General features: G+C 45.0%; 1 protein-coding gene across 1 annotated transcript in view; it reads left to right on the top strand.

The window, feature by feature from the left end:
- The first annotated feature begins 14,876 nt into the window (after nucleotides 1-14,876).
- The window catches only part of sema4f (sema domain, immunoglobulin domain (Ig), transmembrane domain (TM) and short cytoplasmic domain, (semaphorin) 4F), a 46,039-nt gene continuing 39,168 nt past the window's right edge, over nucleotides 14,877-21,747 (top strand). Inside the window, exon 1 of the mRNA XM_030088301.1 lies at nucleotides 14,877-15,700. Within this exon, the coding sequence (XP_029944161.1) occupies nucleotides 15,613-15,700 (88 nt within the window). The 5' untranslated portion in view covers nucleotides 14,877-15,612. The remainder of the gene's footprint in view (nucleotides 15,701-21,747) is intronic.

The following is a 21,747-nucleotide window of genomic DNA, read 5'->3' as shown; positions in this document are numbered from 1 at the left end:
TTCCGTGCACGTACATGGACGCAAGCCACAGGCACGAGTGTTTCACTAAGCTGTAGTTACAACCAAGGCCTGCAGAGGCTGTTGTTTTACATGAAACGTGCAAACTCCTTAGTGCACCTTTAAGAATAAATGATGAAAAAATCAGCAGAGAAAGACTTAAGGTCATGACTTCTTTATTAAAAACAAAAAGTCTGTGACTCCATAGACTCCAATTCAAAATGAAACATCAATAAAACTGGATCAGCTGAGTTTCTACAGCTCAGAGTTTGTTTGTTTTTTCATTGCATTTCATTGTTTGGAAGAGAGCTCAACTGGTCCATCTGCAAATATATTAATATTGAATTTTTTTATAGAGCTAAAGTTTTCATAATGAGGGGGTGTGGCTACTTGATTGACAGATCCTTCCAGCAGCTTTCATTTACATTAAGGAACTGACATTAAGATTAAGTTCTCCTACAATTGTTATTTTCCAAATTTACTCAGTTTGTTGACTAGTTTTAATTAGTTGTTGATTCATTGTAACCATGACTAGTTCCTATAGTAACTACTCAAAAAGACCCTCAAAGGATTCTGCTATCAAGTTTTTTCTGTAATTTTTGCATTTATATATAGTATTAATAGTAAATATGACGTGTTGTGTTCCCCAAAAAACTCATTTTTTTCTGAGGTGTTGTGGCCTGAACAAGAACTTATTCCAGCCCGATACTGAGATCGCTGATCTCCATGAAGGGGCGGGGCTTACTCCATGTCTCAGTACAAACAAATATTCTATTCTTGATAAAGAAATACAATCAAATAACAAGATCAAATTAACTACAGGGTCACAATAACATTTAAATATAGTTTCATTAAAATATCTAATAACCCCTTCACATAAAGTGTATTCTGTTTCTGTTCAAGGCTTTTTTGCATTCTTTCTATCTAGCAAAAACAACTACATGTCTCTTCGATTTCAGTCAGGGTCTCTGACAACATCGCTCTGATGGTAATTACGCTGTTTCCCTTGTTGTTTTTCATTCTGAACAAAGGCGCAAACATTCAGTCAGCTTCACACATTAAGTTGTATTAACCTGATGGTAATTAGAGAGAAACATTTCTCCTGGGAAAATGCCAAGTTAATTTACATTTCAAGGTTTTCCCTCATTATTTTTGACTCCTTTTCATTAACATTTTCTTTAGAGCGGTGTGGATCCATACATGAGAAGTAGTACAACAACTTTGTTCGTGCTCTCATGCATGAAGGAGGTTATCTTCTGGGTATCACAGATTCAGTCTTGACAGCTTACCTTTGTCTATCAGTGATAAAACTATTAACCTCTCGGGTTTATAATTAGCTGTGAATGGCAAACGTGCACTTATTTGTGCAAATAAATGTAAAGAACTCGACCTCTTGCAAGATAGACAGATAGACCCTTCAGGGCACTGGAGGGTGAACCAAATTCAATTATCCTGCCTATTAATACCAGTCATGTGTGTGTGTGTGTGTGTGTGTGTGTGTGTGTGTGTGTGTGTGTGTGTGTGTGTGTGTGTGTGTGTGTGTGCTGAAAGAGGGCAGCCTTACGCAAATATAATTACACCAATTAAACCATGCTGAGGCCTTGGAGGGGGATTGTGTCGAAAGACTGGCAGCAGTTGTACGCATGTGCCACTGGGTATGGTGGCTGCTGGTTCTACAGTGTGTGTGTGTGTGTGTGTGTGTGTGTGTGTGTGTGTGTGTCTGTGTGTGTGTGTGTGTGTGTGTGTGGGAGGGTGGGTGTTGACACTCGGGGAACCATATTCTTCACACCCTTACCTCCATCCCCCATCAGCACCACCATCACCCCATCCCCCAAAGCCAGCTTCCCCATCTGTCTTCGGGGACTTGAGGGAGCTCAAAGGGAGCGTTCGCGAGGAAGATGGAAGAAGGAATGAGGACAAGGAGGGAAATCCTGGGAAACAAATAGATGGGAAGAAGATTGATTGCTGCCTCAGAACAAATCAGCTACCTCAAAAAATATGGTGAATACATTCTTGTATTATCATGAGATGGGGCTTTTTTTCTTCATTACAATGCAGGGAAAGCAATTTTCAGATGCTGCTCTTAATACACACTCCACAACATGTTCTAAGATTTCATTGTCAGATAGTTGTGAGTTGCAGTTATTTGACATTTGACCACGCAACTGACCAAAACCATCTTCCAAAGAGAAGTGATGTCCAAAATCTATGCTACAACATGTATGTTCTTTAAGTTAATCAAGCATCAAAAATAAAACATACCTATCAGCTGCACAACTGGGAAAGTTGATCCCATGTCTCTTGATAACATTCTCAGTTGGTATCATGTTTGAATTACCGTAAAAGGCAAGGGGCCCATGATTGAGCCTTGGGGTACACCACATATTATTTCATGGATTTCCTCCAACTGACTGTAGTCATTTGGGACTAATTAAACTCTCATTTCATAAAAAAAGTGTGATTTCTGCTGTCATTTTGTTTGCTTGAATATCTTCAACAAGTTATTCACTTTACTTAGTTCATGATCCTGTTCGCTCCCATTTCCTTGCATTTTCTGGCTACTGCAATTTTATGCTACAGCTCGGATTTATTATCATTCTTGCAGTTTACAAATAAGATTACATTGCTGCTGTAACTAACCACTGATGTAAAATAAGTAGTCCTTCCTTCCTCATAAAACAATTCATTGGTTTTTACAGGCGTTAGTTGGGTGGTCGTCAATTTAGGCACATGTGGATCAATCAAATATTCACAATGCTGTATTAATGACTTTTAAATGTATTCAGTTTGATGAAAAGTACATTCCATTATAGTTTTTTTTATTGAATCTGAAATACCTAAGTTCTTGTGCTGGACAAGTTTGGTCAAAATGTGGCCTTTTGGTTTTGAGGAAGACATTTTTTTATATTAATCGAAGTTGTTCATCTCTGGTGTGGATCAACTGAGGAAAATTGCATCAGAGCAATAATGCAAGACAGAAAAAGTAGCCACGATATACTTTTAGAGTCAGAAGAAAGAAACTTGCAGTGTTCAACTCCTTACCTTGTCACATCCTGAGGATTCAATCCAATTTCAAAGTTTTATCCTTCTGTGTCAGTTTCTTTCACTCGCAAGACTTTACCGTCAAATCCTGGTAGAAGATGTGTCAGAACCTAATCCTGCCTGATTCCTTCTCATTTTGTGCTGAAAGAAATCTTCAGAATGAGATGTCATGTTCGCAGGAGTGAGTGACTCCCCAAACTGACGTGATCCTCTGTGACGCTCACTGCCGATTTTTCCACGTGTTTGTCCACATTTCCCCGCTAACAGGTCAGCGTTCGGCAGGTTTTCCCGCCCCAGGGGTGAGGCGGGCAACCGAGCCTGTCAGGTTCAATTCACCTGTTCATGCAATCAATAGGAGAATAAAGGCAAGATTTATTTTTTTTCCACAGCAGTGTCAAGAAGTGTTTTCATTCCCACCATGGTGGACAAACTGAGAGCACGCGATTATATCACCAACAGGAGCCGCCACTGCGGGTTGACGTCAACCGGTACAGTGACACTATAACTGCACTTCGTAAACTGATCACACGCGAGCCGCCGAGGCACGCTCCGGTGTTATCCACAGTCTGATGAGATCAGACTAACATCAGGTCACTGTGACTTTTCTAATTTAATGGTTTGACAGTTTTATTGTTTTGATACTAAAGTCGAAGTGAAAGACAGACTTGGGAAACCTTTTCCTGATCAACAAGAAGCAGCTATATGCATTTCACAAATACACTTGGGAAGTCCTTGAAGCAAGTTTTTATCAACTTCTCTTTCATCGGCCACCTTGTTTCAATAGCAGCCGATCACAAACCCAGACATTCCTAAATGCTAAGGCTTCCCTTCAAATGTGAGATCTATGTAAGAGACTTGTGTTTCTTAGTTTCTTTCATTTGGACATGAAAGATTTTTGTCTCCACTAAATAAGAAAACACTGACTTCAAGATGCTTGTATTTTTGGCAGTTTTGGAGATTCCTTCACCTTCAAAGAGAATCGGCAAAAGAATTACAAACAGGTCTTGATCTACTGATTTTCTTTCTTCTTTTTTTCAACATTCTTGCCCCGATTCGAAGCATCTTTTCATGTATTGTTCTGAACAAAATCTCCATTTATCCAACAGTGGCCCTCAAACAATCTGTTGTACCTTCTATCTTTTTAAGACCCTCCTTAAAGAAAAGCTTGCTTTCTTCGTGTTGGACAGCTTCCAAGAATTCTCTCTTTGAACAGGGTCTGACCTGCCTCCAAGGGCATGTAATTTGACACCAGCCTCATTGTCAGGCTTACAGCTGCTTTGCATGTTAGCAGATGGTGATACTGGCAAATGCAGGGCAGCATAAACAGTCCCAACCATCTCAGTTACTTAATTTATGGACATGTTTCATAACCGGAGCATTAGAAGGAACACTGACTGCACACAAAGTTCTGAGGAGGACTGATGAGGTAGACGGTTAGCTGGACTTCCATTAGGAGCTATTCAGGAATCAGCATCTTAATCGTACCGAACCCTCAACCTTGCGACTTGAAGACGATCGGCTGTGGCACAGCTGTCATTAATGAAACACAGACACACACACACATTATTCCCAGCTTTCTGTGGCCCAGAATGCCTTTTGTTAATAAAATCGAAATCCTGCCAAATGAAATCTGCCCAAGTTTGTACTTCAGCAGATTTTTAAGGCTGTTAAATTGTTGTCATAATAAAATATATTCTCTGAAGACTTAATGAAAAGTAGCCAAGGATGGCTTTTTTTTTTTTTTTAAATAATCCTTTTTTTCACAGGTTTAAATAAAACACTTTAAAATATGAGACTCTGGCAGTGGCTTTTGTACACACACACTCACACACACACACTCTCGACAGACTGTGCACACACAGAGGAGGGGAAGAGGTGTGAGCCGGAGTGAGACATGCAGTCTGAGTCCCTTTCCTCGTGTTGGATGAAGCCGGTTTTTTTCTTAAAAGGGACTCGCAGTTCAATAATATATCCTCTGATCTCATACAGTATTTAAAGGACCTGTAATTTATTTCCTCTGCTCACTTTGCCAGGTCTATTCTGAGCACGACGACAAACCCGGCACCCTCCTCTCCTCCTCGGCTAATCAGCCAGTCAGCAGATGTCGAGGATGGACAGATGCCACTCTCCTTCTCCTCCCTCCTGCCTGCCTGTTTCTCTTTTTTCCCCCTGAATTCAGTCTTAAAATGAAGCAGGTGTTGTCATATGAGCATGTGACACCCAGCAGGATACGTCCCTCCTTCTCCTTCTCCTCTCCTCACGTTTTCTTATGCTCACCAGGACTATTTCTTTCTTTTCCAGCAAATTTCTAACAGCTTCATTACATTTTCCACATGCAGCACTCAGCATGTCAGAGGATTTTTGCTACACATGTATGAACTGAGAATTATTTCATCAGTGATGTACAGAGCGGAGTAATCTGTGTAATCAGCCGCTGAATCAGCCGAATGAATTAATCTTTTTTCTTCCACCTAATCACCAGCTCCTCTCCTTTCTACGCTGGCCGCTGTGTAATTACTCCACTGTAATCTTAAACAGTCTGGCTGCAGTGTTTTTTTTGTTTTTTGTTTTTTATTATTCCTTCCTCTGAATGAGTGCGTAAGACTTAATGAGAAGAAAAATCAAGAAAATGTAACGTGTCAGACAGGCTCCGTCAGTTTTTAAGAAGAAATCATGACTGAAAGAGAGAAGTAGAGGGTTAAAATGTGAATTCCACACATTTTTGGAGAACAAAATGTATTGCAAAAGGTATGAATGTGTGAGTGAATGGTTGTTTGTCTATATATGTCAGCCCTGCGACAGACTGGCGAACTGTCCAGGGTGTACCCCGCCTTCGCCCACAGCAGCTGGGATCGGCTTCAGCCACCTGCAACCCCGAAAGGGATAAAGTGGCAGAAAATGAATGAATGAAAAAATGTATTGTGAGTGTAATCGAGATGCAAGATGCCATGTGAATCAAGTGTTTTTTTTTCAGATTTCTATTGGTTTAACTCCCATATTTGTGTGGTGACAGCTCTATGGAGGGGCCACACAATGAAATTCTGGTGGAAATCAGAAAAGCTAAAAGCAATTTAACACGCCGGACTCCACCACAGCCAAAGATTTCGACTCGCTCCAACAATAAATGCTTTGACACCGAAAGGCCTTGAACATTTTCAGCAGAGCAACACTGAAGCGGGAGTATTCCACATCTGCTGGAGTCCACATTGCAGCACCGATAAAAAGAGAGAGGGACAGAGAGAGAGAGAGAGAGAGAGAGAGAGAGAGAGAGAGAGAGAGAGAGAGAGATAGGGAGAGACCCAGCCCCAGCTGAAAAGCTGCTCACTGTAAAGGAGTTAAATCTCGGTGCTATCAGCCACCCACAGCAGTTTTTCTCCCAAACACTGCAGGGAACTCTGCTTACAAGCATGTTTCAGGAGAAAAAAACATAAAAAAAAGCATGAAATCTTCCATGAAATCTACCATTGTGATGTAACTTCAATGTCACTCCCCCTCGCTGCGAGTTCTCACTGCTGCTAATGATGCCCACTGCACCGCCACTCCCTCTGCCTTTAGCTCAACGCGTCTTTTCTATCCAAGGATCAAAACATGAAGAGCAGTTTAGCAAACAGAGGCCCTCCTCTTATCACATGAGAGGTCAGGTTCCATCAATGAGAAGCGATGACCCCAATCGCCTCACATGCTGCAGGTCCATAAGTAAACAGCCTGTCACACATCCACCGCATTGGGATTACATGTGAAATCTGGATCAATGTGGCAATGCAGAGATTCATAAACCAACCAGTGTTTGGTCAACAAATTCCTTTATTCCTTAAAAAAATTCTGAGATAAGCTGATCTGGCGAATGGCGATGCGCTGTCCTCCAGCGGTTTGGGCGTCTCGGAGTGGAAGAGCCTGGTTTCGTGTGTTCTCTACTACAATGAACGTCTGAATCACCACCTACACAATAGCAGCAGAGAAAACCACGCCGAGCGGAGGAGAAAGAGTTGGCAGCGGTGCTGAAATGTGTTGTCTTTGGCACAAAATCTGTCTGCAATGAGTTTCTAGTCATTAAGCAGAAATGACAAAAGAAAAAAAATATTGTATTTTAACTCATTAAGAATGTAAAATCTCATTGAGATGTCCGCTGGCCGCCTCACATTGAGGTTTAGATGGAATGGGAGGCGATGTTGGGGACAGGGTGGTCTGGACCATCACACTCTGTTAAAAAAAAGAGTTCTTCACTTTGAAATGTTACGTAACAAAGCAATAAAGAGAACAAACCGCTCTCTTCGTCACAAGCTGCTGCCACACCTGTAGATCAGACGATCCCACACTGTAACCAGCCAAACGCCCGGAGCGTCTTTCTCTTCTTCTTCCTTCTCTGCACCCCCACATTCAAAATCCTGTTCTTCAAATTTATATGCTATGAATCAGAGGAAAATTTAAAAAAGAAAATGATTTTGTGAACGGCAGTCATGCATTACTGTCGCCAGCGAGCTCGAGGAGCTTCACTTTGTGCCGAGCACTTGTTCCTTCAATTAGATCCCAGCGGGGTGGAGGGGTACGATGCCGCTCTCGCCCCGGGCGCTCTCCTACTCGCCACTTCTCCACGCAGTGGGGAGCGGGTTAACGGGATTAAGGGGACATGCGCCGGATCGGGTGGAACACGGAGTACGCTGGCACAGGCTTCGTCGTGGTATGCGGCGGGATAACGCAACGCAACGCACGGCGTTATTTAGGTCAGATTCGGAAGTGGCATACATTAAAGGCACAAAGACAAAGCTTTGAGGATGCTGCACAGTTCAGACTGAGGTGAACGAGAAAGATGGGCCGATTGATGTGGTTGATGGTGCTGCTGGTGAGCTCGGCGGAGTATGCAGATGAGGCGCTGAGTCCCGCTCATACGGGACTAGATGTTGGCTTAATCTACTTAATCTGATTGAGGCCAGATTCATCTTCGCAGACTCAATAATTGATAGCCCCATCTGCTGCGGAATCAATCTCCCAGAACAGAACACATAAGGAATCAGGTTAGAGCAATGCCGGGTAATTACAACTTATACCTCTGTTTGTTCAGAGGGAAATGACAGCCGATAATTGAAGTGTGTGTGTGAGAGCAGGAGGAACGTTCACCGGGGTTTTTAAGCCTGTGGATATGCCTGTCTGATGAACTCAAATGAAATGGATTTAATCTTAGAGAGATTAGTAAATGGTCCAAGTGAGTAGATCTCAGGGCCCCGAGGAGTCAGGGGGCCTCGTTTATCCCAGAATTAAGATTCATGCTGCAGAAAGAGGCACAAAAGCAAACAACACACTTATGTAAAATAATCGTAGTGGGAAAAGGAAACCAAATTATTTTTACACAAGTGAGAAACAGCAAAATAATGACACAGAATGAATAAAGTTGTACAAGTAGAATGTAAAAATACACAAAAAATGCATCGAAAACAAGTGAATCTCAGTGACATATGTACTAAAGACTGAACAAAGACTAAAATGGGACATGAGGCAAAAATAAGAAGGAATGGAAAACGAAAAACAAACAAAAATTGAATGTGACATGAAATCATTCAAGAGATAAAACTGATATTGAATTAGTTACAAAGAGATGCAAAACAATTTAAAAAGATCAATATAAGATGGAGAAGGAGGATAAATGAATACAAAATCCAATATGTACCACACAGTCTTACCTGTCTCATACACAACGGGCTCAAACAGCCCGAGATAATCATGTAACAGTCTCAATTTCACGACAACACACAGTCTGTCTGCAGCAATGAGCTACAAACAGCCAATAGCAGTGCAGCAGGAAGCAACACTTAAACTCTGCATCATGTTAATGTCGTTGGGACCATGTTTACATTTCTCTTGCGTTTTGGGTGTGTGTTTACACCACAACAGTGCTTGGAACCACTGAAAACACAGTTTTTTTGAAAACACTGCGAACATGAACAGAAGCAAAAGCAGCCAAAAGCTCCCAAAAGTGGCCCGACATTGTTTTCACCACTTCTGAAATTTTTGTCTAAATGTGAAACTTTTCTGAAATAAAAATACAAACTTATTGCATTTTATACTTCTGTATTAAACTTGCTTTGCTGCACATAAACACAAGAACAATGGCTTGTGTTGTTTATTTTCCGTGGTGTTCTTTATTGAGCCATGGACTAAGATACAAAAGAACTGAATGAAATAGCAGTAAGAGACGTATAGCTAAAAATGCATAAACTGAATCCATAAAATAACAATATGGAGCTATAGAATGAGACACCAGATGTTGTTGTGCTATGCAGACATAACTCTGATGTGTGTGTTACACACACATCAGCTGCCGCTGGTCGGGAGGCCCTGTGCATCAGCTGATTGGTCTTAGCGGCGTTCAGTCGGAGTGACCAGCTTCTGATGAATCGCCCCGCGTTCGTCTTACAAAGCACTCTGGTTCCTTTGAAGGATGAAGCTAATGATTAGATTTCAGCTCGGCGGCTACACCGCAGACGCACCGGATAATTACAGCTGAAATTATCCCTTTAATCAGACAAGACATTTAATAGGATATTGTGTGTGTGTGTGTGTGTGTGTGTGTGTGTGTGTGTGTGTGTGTGTGTGTGTGTGTGTGTGTGTGTGTGTGTGTGAGCGTGCGCGCGTGTGTGTTTGCTGTGTCTTGATTGTGTATGGCAAGTAAATAATTGATTGCTTGGCATTGTGCGAGCATGTTGCGTTTAAACACAGGGAAGGATCGCACACACAATCGTCCCTGATGACTGAACACACCGACAAGTACCTGCACACACACCCACCCACACACACACACACACACACACACACACACACACACACACACACACACACACACACACACACACGCACACACACACACGTGCCAACGGTTCACTCATGAAACACTCTGATTACCGCTGAAGACATGTAGAGGCTGCTGTAGAGACAGGCGACTCCGAAAACACCCCGAAAGCCTGACATGTGAGAATTTATTCTAAGGAAATTATTGCACCTCCCAGTTTTTTTGTTTTTTTTTGGTCTTACTCACATGTATGCGACAGCATGAAGAGATTAACTTCATTTAGTCACAACATTTCAGGGATTAGTCTTCTATTTATATGAAGAAAGGGGAAAAAAAAAAAGAAATGTAAAAATTCCACTAGCATTTTTATTAAATTGTAAATATGTTCTCCAACAGTTTAAACTTGACCTCGTCTTTTATGTCATCTCGACATCAGCTGCTCCGTTCAACGCAGATAACGCGCCGAGATTTACGATTAAGTGACATTACGCAAAACACTCGTGACCCGTTCCTGCGTTCAAGAGAAGTCAAGTTGAAGGGAAACCACAGTCTAAGCCTGATGAAGGGTAATTGCAGCCGTTCACCTTGGAGGCCGAATGAGACTGAGCGTTTACCTCGAGTGGCCGCTCCACTCGGCGTTCCGTCTCAGCAGGCCTCCAAGCTACAGACTGAAATCAGGGCCTTAAAACGTATAAAGTCTTTGCTTCTTTTCGTAAAGCCGAGGCAGGGATGTTTTGCTGCTCTCTGCCTCATTGTCCTGGACAACAAAGAGAGGATGGGTGTATGTTTGGTAGGCTCACAACGACTGAAAATAAAAAAAAAACAGATTTGATATCTGCATGGACGGATGGGCAGGTATCAAAGAAATGCATGCCAAGGCTGCTGGAATCATCATTCTTCATGCCTGCATGTGGAAAATCGTTCTCTCCCCAGCAGCAAGGGACCACAGTGACCCAGACGAGGCAGCAGTTTGTCTGTTTTTTTAATATTTTTCCAAGTTTGACACACAATTTAGTGAGAAAGTAAAAAGTTTACAATCAACTTGTCCTTAAACATCATATTTGTGCATCTTTTGAAGGACTGTGTTTCATTTCCTCCCTCCTGGGAGCTTTAATGTTTCAGTGAATCAGGGCCAGGCTCACGTTTCACACCTGTATTATTCACACTACAGGCGAAATAAAAGCAACACCTCCACGGATCATTTGGGCGAAGTGAAGCAAGTCGAGCGTTGATCCAAATCTGTCAGTTTACCTGGGCTCGGTTCAGTCCTGCTACCTCCATCCCCGTCATCTCCACCCCTCTAAAAAAAAACAGCAGAATCCATTGTCAGAGGATTAGTGGGAAAAGGTTTTGGGCTGTTTGTTCCATTTCCTCCTTGGTGGAGGTGAGACGCAGGGGGTAAAACCATCTGGAGAGCAGCCAGCTCCAATACAATCAGTCAGGAGTGGATATCTCTGGGCGGCGAGGGACTGACCCCACGCTTGTCTTGTAATCTTTTTACAGCGCCGCATCTCTGCAACCTGTTTTCATGCTTTTCCTCGACTGATTAAAAACCGGACAGAAGAAGGAGAAGACGTGCACGGATGCCACACAGGAAGTGAAATAGGGATGAGCGTGGACAGAGAGAGAGAGAGAGAGAGAGAGAGAGAGAGAGAGAGATAGGCAGACAATACGGGCTCGCTCTGTCTCCAGTTTAATTAAGAAAATGAAAGCTGTTAACTAAATGAGTGCTTCTGCTCTGCATTTGAGTGCATGTGTGCCCTTCTGTTCCTCGGGGCAGAAGTCCCCAGCCCTTTGTGACCCCTCCCTCCCACCCTCCCACACACACACACACACACACACACACACACACACACACACACACACACAGGATTATACAAGTGGTGGCTGAGTAAGCACTGGAACAGAATTAATATCCATGACTGCATGCATTACTGACAGAGCAATTAGGGCAGTCGCAGAATCGCCAGATTCAAAGCGCAGACTACAGACAGGGTTGACATTTTCCAAAAAAAAAAGAAATCACTGTGTGTGTGTCCCCGTGACATCCAAGGACAAGGTCAGTGTCACGTCTGTGTGTGTTTGCTCGATGCTGATCAAGGAGCGGCTCCCACAGAAACTCTGAGGCATATAATTACATTTACTGGAGGAGGTAGGTCGTCTGTCTCTTCCCATCTCTTCCCTCCGTCCTTTATTCTCCTCGGTCAATCTTCCCCCTGCAGCTTCAACCGGTGGCTCGCCACCATTAGTCACACACACATATACACACACATATTTGTGCAGATCCAGAAAAACCTTTGACCTACAAGCCGCCGTCTGGGTCCTCAGCTGACACACACACACACACACACACATGCGGGGAAGAACGCACGTGGAGTGGCGCATTTCCAGACGGCGCATATGGAGCCGTGCACTCTGACACACACACCTAAAGGAGTGCGGGGTCACGTATTGCAGCTTCCTTACATCAGGGCTTGAATATTAATGTGTGGGGACAGATAAGCAGCCGTGGCAATCCCTTTAACGCCTCTCTGGTTGGCGCCGGCAGTTAATTTATGCCAATCTGTAGGCCCAAATTATGCAAATTCTGTGTTTCACTTAGAGCCAGGGTGAGCAGGATGACTTGACGGCCTCAATCATTCTGACAGCATCTGCTCACCTCTTCTTGTCCTTAAAGAAAGGCTTTGTTTTGAATTATCTAGTTTGGTCCAGAAACAAAGGCAACTTCATATTTTCAGCATTTACATCACCTGTCCATCAGAGGGCAGCACTCTGAATGTTTAAAAAAAAAAAGGTTGTGTTTGCAGTCTGTTAGGTTTACTCACAATCAGATGGAATAAGGCTACACTGCCCAGATCTTAAAGAAGACACGTCTGTCTGCATCCACAGAAGAGACAGGCAAACTGTGGCAAACCGGCTGTTATCCTCCATCCCACTGGCACATGTGTTCAATGGGCAGTAAAGTGGATTATTTGGGACTAAGGACGCCGGCACAGCATGCCACGAGGGATTGCTGTGTTGTGGGATTCCAGTAGAGTTTGGATCTTTGGAGGATTCTCACAGCCCCAGTCATCCTTTGAATGAGCTGTTTTACTAAGGGTTTGATGGTCTGTTTGCTTTTCAGTTGATTTAGATTCATTTTCATGCATACAGTGTTTACTTAATAATTGATTATTAATTTATTTCCTACATCTTGTCCTCCCTTCAGTCCACTTTTTCACTGTTGTAAAACAACTCCACTTATCAGATGAACAGGTCTGCACGCACAAAGATATAAGAGGAAAAAAACAGGCACATTAATTATGTTCCTCTTAATCAGATGCCGGAAGCCAACAAAGCATCGAGGATTTTGCTGTTTTACATGATGTGATATGACTTTCTTTGTGCTCCTTAATAAAGATGCTCACATGATAAAGCGTGGGAGGGAAGGTTTTGCCGGACGCCATGCGCTCCAACGGTCGCTGCAGCTGACGCTGATGGAGACGTCCAGTGTTATATCCAGCGATATTCACTCATTCAAAAGTCACTGTGTGAAGATGAGACACGCACAGTGTGAGGCTAATCAGGCTCGATTAGAGACGGCGCCTCCCTTTAACATCGCTGCTTCACCTTTGACCCCTGTCCTCCTCCTTCTTTTCCTCCCCCTCTTCATCAAGCACAATCCTTTAATCCCCGCCACTCTCTGACCCCTCCCTTTATCCCGAAGTCGGGGTACATGTCTGAACCCACGCCCCGTGAAATCGGCCGGCCAGCGCCGCTTTTCCTCCTGGGGGGGGGAAGAGGGGAAGTGGGAAAGAAAGGATTCAGAGCTGAGACGCAGTCAATCATAAAAACATCCAATTTACAACACCGCCGCTCTGTCAGTACGTCCAGAGACTGAATACATCTGTTCAGTGCGTTATTGGGGTGGTTAAGGCTTCCAGGTCGACCTCACATCATACTGCTAATCATCTTTACTCCCATGTTCCACCTCCTTATGGCTCCGATGCATGACAGACAGGATTAAGGGAAGGACACCGCATAGGGACAGAGCCGGAAAAGACCAGAGAGAGAACTCAATCTCAACATTTATATGACGTTTATTGGAGCAAATATGCTCCTTTTGTTGATAATCTCTAAAAACAACACAATTAAGACATTTTAAGATGATTCTCGGGGAAAAAGATTGACTGATGTAGGGAAGGAGCAAAGTTGAGGAAAACCATGTAATGGAAGCTTCTTTGTTATAAGAGATCATATTCAGCTGTTTGCAGTTCTCTGTGTGGTTGTGTCTGAGAATGAACTGCATGCTGGAGCGCTCGCTGTAAACCCCGAGCATACACAGCAAATTACGCCATTATGCTCCACCTTACATATTATCTATGTGTGTCAAGCTCATTTATAGTTTAGGGGTCACATACAGCTTGATTTCACCGCAACCGGACCAGACCAGTGAAATAATAGCATAATAATCTACTTGCCCCCTGGATGAGACTGCATCCTAAAAGTGTATTATTACCTTTCCTCCGACTGAAACGGTGGATACGTTTTATTATTCACATTACGAGTTATTTTTACACATTTCAGTGTCAACCGTACTCTCCTGTGGGCCAGGTTTAGCCTGTGGGACTCATGTTTGGCACCCCTGGTGTCACATAATACGCCGTTATGCAATGTGACAGCCAGCTGAACCTTTTTTATTTTATTTTCTCACAAAATGAGAATGTGATACAGAATTACAAGAAATAAAACCTGACTGTGCAGGGGAGGAAAGAAACCCGAAGGGAAATCCTCTCCCTCAATAAACACCAATAGTAATGAAAATAACAATAAAATAAGAACTGTTACATTAATTCAAACAGGGAATGTACCGTAATAAAATAATAATGACACAGGCAGTTAACATAGAAGGATATAATATAAAACCTTTACAAAGTTAAACATCCTGAATCAAACAGGAAGTTTGATACCTGACCTTAAAAAAATTGTGCAAAAAAAAAACGCACCTGACGTCGTGACGTCGCTTCTACCTGCCGTTCCTAGCGCTGCCTCTCCACAGAGGGCGGGGCTCGCGCTTTATAGCAGCACATCCTCGAGCCGGTCGCGAGCCCTCCGTATCACTGTGAACCCGCCCGTGCTTCTTCGAGCTTCTGAATTTAACGTTTTTCTTTAAAAAAAAAATTTTTTTTCTTTATCTGGGACCCGGGCCGGACTGGGCTTTCCTGCGGGGACCGCGCGCGGAGAGCCGGCGGAGGTTTGTTTGTAGCGGCGGGACGGAGAGGAAGCGACACCGGGGCAGCGGCTCCTCACAGCCCCGGACACCGGACATTCATCCCCCGCGCGCACTTTGGATTACTTTGGCGTGCAGTTTGCGGTGGGAATACAGCGCCGGTAGAACTAAAGCAGTTCATCGGCTGCTCGGCAGCGCGTCGCTCCTCCACCGTGGATAATAATAACGCTTTTTTTTTTTTTTTGCGCGGAGCGGACACACACACACACACACACACAAACACTCACTCACACACACACGCACGCTCACACTTCTGCGCGCTTTGTGGAGCTGAAACACACGGGAAACCATAAACCTGTAGTAGAAATACAAGATCAAATATCCCAGAAGGGGGTTTTCTGTTGTTTTATATTGTTTTTTTTTTTATTTTAATAACCACCAAAGAGGCGCTGACAGCTGAAGGACTGAGCCCTGCGCGCTTTGACGCTGATCGGGATCAGGATGCGGAGCAGCTGAAGCCACGGGTTCGGGGACTTGGTCGTTAAAATCAGAGCAGAACCAGCTTGTTTTTCCTGGCATCGGGATGAGCCTCGGCGGTGTGATGCTGCTCCTCTTCCCGGTGCTCCTGCTCTGCGGGGGCTCCGGGGCTGCGACCCTGGGCGGACCGGGAGGTGAGTGCAACGTGCAGGTGGAGGGGAAACAAGTCACGCATGGTGGTAAAGTGAACTGAGGCACGCTTTGTGGAAGTGTTATCCTTGTGTTTGGATGAAATCAAGTGGGAAAATTTGCTTTAACAATCACGCAGCACGTGCAACTTTGCAGGACTTTGCATGATCAATCACATCGGTATCATCATGTCAATCTGCAGAGATGCCTAAATGGTGCATGTCGGTTTCTGACTGGCTCTGTGCGCTCAGTCCTCCGCTCTGGTTGTTTTTTATCGTTTACGCACCCGGAGCGCAGTGCCAAGCTGCTGCCTTCTGCCTTTATTGTTGCTTGATAAATGGTGATGTTGGCGAAGCAAGCAGGTGCCAGACTTGTTCTGCTCAACGCCAACAACAAGTGCGCAGGCTGGGCAGCAACGCCGGGGCTGATCCAGACACGTAGCAGGCAATTTAAAGGGACAGTCCAGTCAAAACGCGCTCTCCGCTGGAGGGACTGATGCATGTGTGGGGAATTTGTCTTTTTCATTTGCCCTCCTAGTGAGAAGGCAAAGGTCAGGATCAGCGGCTGTGTAAGCTGGTAGTGGTTCAGCATCTTGCTTCAATAGAACAAGATGCAGGGGAGCGAACAAGGCTTGTAGAAATCCAGTCAGAGCATTTTTGGTTGCAGATTCTGTGTAAAATGTTATTGGGGATTTCTCCATGGTGCGTAAAATCCTGAGCTACAGAATAACAATGTTTGGTAAAGGAGCAGACAGATTTTTGCAGCTGTAAGTCAGAGCGAAGGCTGGACCGGCTGGGCTTCTCCTGACAAGCCCCCTCTTTGTGCTGTGACCATCAGGGTCAGAGGAACAGACTTGCCAGATTTGCCAGCCTTCCTGTTTTCTGAAAAGGGACCGACACTTAAAATAGAAAACAGAAAATGACAGGAGACATCCATCACAACACGATCATGAGTCACGCAGAGTTCGAGATGGGATTGCAGTGTCTCCACGCTTGACTGTCTTTGTCCCTGTTGAATGTTTTCTCTTTGTTTGCAGGTATTTATAGTATTCCATGGCTGATTATTTGCTCTCGGCTCCTTCTTTCTTATTGCCATGTGACTGTGTTTACATCCAGATCCACCCAGGAGGAATAGATGCAGCACTCGCGTCACTCCGTCCGCTGACCATTAGGCCTGCAGTCCAGTCACCTGACCGTATTAATGTGCTTTGGCCCGCTGCTGCAGCGAGGCTTATTGTGCTTTAACCCTTTTGTCTTTCCAATCTGCTGGCGACCTACATCTGAATTCCTCCTCTGGGCGCTTGTTTGGTGCAGAGAATCATTCTCATGAATGCACTGCCTGTTAAGTTTTGCACTCTTGTCTCTGTCATTACGCAACTGTGGCCTGTGGCACGCTGGCCCCGCTACAAATACAGTGAGACTGAGTGCCAGTGAGTAACCGTGAGACTGGGACGCATTCATATGGAGTCGCTATGAGAAACGCTTAAATGTCATGCAGCAGCAGCAGCAGCACTGTTTTCCTGCTCAATCAGAAAGTGTCACCGGCCCCACGCTGAGCGCACGGCGTGCGTCTTGATTAAAATCACCGACGAGCCTCACATGGGGAGTTCAACTAGTTGCCGCCCCAACAGGGTGTGTGTGTGTGTGTGTGTCCCTGTGTGTATGTATCTGTGCTTTGATGAGTGAAGAAAGCATCTTATGTAAGACTCTGTAGTTTTTTTAAGCCACTTGTCAGGTGATGTGTTTGTGTCGGCCGGGACGCTGACAGACGCTCCTGGCTTCCAGGGGATGAATCAACAGCCGTGGCGACCTTGTGTCTTTTTTTTACACATCGTCATTCTCCCTCGTTTGAGGGAAACCGCTCATGCCGATGTACTTACAGACACTTTCTTGTTTACGTGCGTAATATCGGAGATGCTCTTTTCTGAACGCCTCGTTGCACTTATGATCCATCTGCTTTTATTGTGCTTGTGCGATGCGCTCATAACAACTGGAGGAGAAGCTAATTAGCCTGATGTGGAACGGTGCTGACTCTCCGGTTGAGTGTTTTGGGAGGGAGGACGAGGCCATAAAACTGCTCTGCAGAAATTACACGCTGCATAATGAAGTTACCACAAGACACTTGGGTTTTAATTGAAAGAAAGCAACAAATAAGGCTGCATAGATGTAGCGGTGTCAAATATGAGGCCCGTGGGCCAAGACCGGCCATGATGTCTGTGTGTGTGTGTGTGTGTGTGTATCTGCAGCAGCTTTAATGCCCCTCACATGAAACTCATTAGGGCGTCGACACACATGGGAGGGTCTCCGGCTCCCAGCGGAGCGGCGGCGGTGGCGGCGGCGGCGGCACGGATCAGGGGCGAGGCAGGGAAGACTTTTAATTTGATTAGCCTGCTTAATGGGAAACTATGCAGGTAGAAGAAGAATGATGTTGCTCTCGAGGCCACCCAGTAGAAAACATTCTCCTGTTTGCTATCAACAGCAGCTTAACTTAAATCTCGCATTGCTCCATTGTAATTTCTTCTCTGTTTTTATGTCAACACTATTTGACCTATATGGAAATAACACCTGACAGCGTCCTTCCTCTGTTTTGTGTGGGAGTCTGCTGTGTCTTTGGGTGAGGCGGCGGTTATTAGAACCGCTTCGGTCTGAGCTTCTAGAGAATTTCACACGAAGAACCGACGCATCCGCCGAATGACAGCAGAACGTAAACAAGGAAGCATCCACCGCTGATGCTCACTGATGTGTGTAAATACTGGGACCGCTTCCTGCGACTGACGAGTTCTGAACTGACTTCACAATTCTGTGGAAACCGCTTTTTTTTTTTTTTACCATCTGCCTCTCTGTGAAGACTGGAGACTTTATATCAAAGAACAGTATTTTTCTTGCGTCAGACTTCGGCCCGTGTCAGTGAGCTTTCTGCCACTTAAAATTTTGCAATTCTTAAGACAATGTTGTGGCTCCTATATTTACACAGCGGTGCAGAACTTACAAGAAGAGGACTTGTTTTGACACATCTTGAGGTCGCGCTGCTCAGCGTTCTCATGTTTGCTGTGTTTCCACACAGAGAAGCGTCGAGGGATGAAGCCAGGAAGCGTGTAACCGCTAAACCGTCTGAACTGGGCTTCGCCTGTGAGAATGTGCGCGGACAACAGTAGATTATGTGTGTTTGGTTGAGGCCGCATTGTTGTCTCCCACCGGGGAGCGTGACGCGCTTATGCAAAGGCACGGAGACAGCTTCCTCTTTCTTATCCCTGCTTCCCATTGTCTAATCCTGCGCCGCTCGTCTGCAGCCTCTCATCCCTCCGCTTCATGAGAGTGGGGCTGATAGCCGGGCAGCACATAAGAACAGGGAATGCTTTTAGCACCTCTCCGGGCTTTGATAAGCCCTCGCCCCGGACGTAGTTTGAGTGCATTCTTAAAAACCTTCTTTCCCTGTCTGCATCCCTCTTTGGCCGAAAGACTCGAGCGGTTGCGTGTTGATGTCTCGCTGCTTTATTCCCTTTCTCCCTTCTCCTTTCTCATCCCGCTTCAGTTGTATTCCAGATCCTGCTTTAGTTTCCATAAGAGGCGCTTAGCTTGTTCTGGAGGTTAAAATACAAGGAAAGCAAAAAGTTTTGTTGCATTTCCAGTGGAAATGCAACTTTTTGGAAACGGCCTCCAAGGTGGAACGTCTCCCAAAACGAGACAACATGAATCATTTTCATTAAAACTGGCCGAGAGCATAAAGGAGTTAATGAAACGAGTGTAAGAGAAGTAAATTCTCTCTGCCGTCGACCTCCCACTTGAAATACTGCCTCCCTCCTTCTTACGTTGGTCAGTAAAGTTCATTAGCTTCTCATATGCCTCTACTCATAAAGCCCCCTCTGTGAAGCCCCGGACATCGCCGCGGGATTCTGAGAATGATATTCGCGGCGCTCACGCACGCAGTGGTTCTCGCACGCCCTCACATTGTTTGTCAATGGTCTGCCCACACAGGCACTTCTGTGACCGGGGTCTGTCGGCGTAAAGGGCGAACGGAGTCAGATGTCAGAGGTCGTGCACACTCTCACGAGCAAATGACACAAGACGCAAGTCGATTCCCTTCATTGGATTATCGCGATTGCAGCGCTTGCAGTACTCTAAATCTGTATGCCTCCCTCCTCATGTGACCCTCCTCGCCTGGTTAAGAGAGCTGAGACCAGTTAAACCTGCGGGTCAGACACACAGTAGGAGGACGCCGTGGGCCGCACCGAGGAATTCTCCTTCATCTCCCATTCATTCATTCCTCCCTCCGTCCTCGTTCTCACTCCCGCGCTCTGAAAAATCCTGTCGAATGTGCTGCGTCATGACACGCAGCGCGGCTCTCTGAGAGGCTGCTCGGTATTCTGGAGTTACGACTTTAAGCTGAAAGCGCATCAGTGCGGGGTTTTTTTTTTTTTTTTTTCAGAGGGAGCGATGACGGCCCGCGGCTCCAGCATAATATCCGTGGACTCATTGGGATTCACACCTGCTTTCCTTCCCTCATCTCCTGCCTCTCCGGCCCTCTGTAGCGTGAAAATCCCATCTGATGGAAACCAGTCCTGATACACGGAGAACTATTTTCAGCTTTTAAGCACAGGGGAGGGTGGGGGGGGCGCTTAACTTCCACATTATTAATATCAACCACTTGTTCTTGTTAAGAGCTGCACGATGTGTTAATGGGCAGCACTCCTGTCTCATTCTCACTGCCATAATAACCTTTAAATCTCATCTTTAATCTTTTTTTCTTGCCGCGGTGCTGAATATTTGGAATGAAAATGTTTATATTTTGCCAAAAAAATTCCTTCCTGAGAGGCTATTCTCCTCATTATCGCTGACTACGGCCTATAGCCCCCATCAATCATATAAATCAGTATTGATCGCATTGGTAAACACCTCAAGGTGAAGTAAAACTGAAGGAGAAGCGATAGTGACTGTTAAACCCCCAGAGGAAATGTACAACATTGTGTTAAAATAACAACTGAGGTGATAATGGAAAAAAATATATGACAATATTTATTCTGTTCCACCTACGTGCTGTTCTTTACATAACACAAAATAATGCAGAATTTGCTACAATTGGAGGTGGAACCAGCTTTTTCTCTCATCATAGAAATCCTCTGTGGAGACTGTTCAAATCTTGAAATTGATTTTAAAAAATGCTTTCATTAGCAGGAAAAACAAAAACCAAAGTTCACAAAAACAAGTCATTTCTGGAGAACATTTAAGACGAGTTTGAGAAAAGGGAAAGCAATAGGTATTGATGACGTTAGGCGAAGAAAGGGAGACTAATTGATCCGTCTCGTCGAGGTCAAGACCGGCCAGACACCCAGGACGTGATCGGCCTCGCGGCTCCGCGGTGAGCTCCGGGGCCACGCGGGGCCCCCGCCACCACCTTCTGCATCTGCTTAGCCTGTTAGCGTCTTAGCGCTAACGCTGTCAACCGCGGTCGCAGGTCGGACGTGATCCTCGGAGACTCGGTGGCCGTTTGTTCCGACAGATTAGACGTCTGGCATCGACAGCAGGTATCGGTTGATTGAGCTGTTTGTGTGTGTGTACGTTTGTGTGTGTGTGTGAGATTCCAGGTCAACCAGTGCATTCATTATCAGAACTGCTTGGATGTGAAGACTTCCTGATTCTTAGCTTTCCTGATGAAACTTCTCAAATTGCTGCCCCTCGAGACAACGCAGCCATTTGAATTAGAACTTGAATCTGATTCATAATTGAGTGAGTGGAGCTTCTGATGTGATTTATTTACACTGTGTGTGTGTTTGTTTGTGTGTGTGTGTGCTGCTCTTTGTGCAGGACCTGTGTCAGCACTAAGGAGGAGTGTCGGAGGAGGGGGAGGAAGGAAACACACAGCTCTCTCACCCCTCCCTCCCTCACTCCCTCCCTCCCGTCCCGTGAGCAGAATACTACACCTCCTGGATCTCTATCCTGCTCGACACACACACACACAAACACACACACACACACACACACACTTCATCTGCCTTTGAGCCCAGAATCAGCTGCGATCCTGCTCGTTGGTTAAAAGGTGGAGACGTTACACCCCC

The sequence above is a fragment of the Salarias fasciatus genome, chromosome 3, assembly GCF_902148845.1.
Source record: "Salarias fasciatus chromosome 3, fSalaFa1.1, whole genome shotgun sequence".
NCBI lineage: Eukaryota > Metazoa > Chordata > Actinopteri > Blenniiformes > Blenniidae > Salarias > Salarias fasciatus.
Note: the sequence above shows the minus strand (reverse complement) of the source record. Positions and strands in the feature narration are given on the sequence as shown.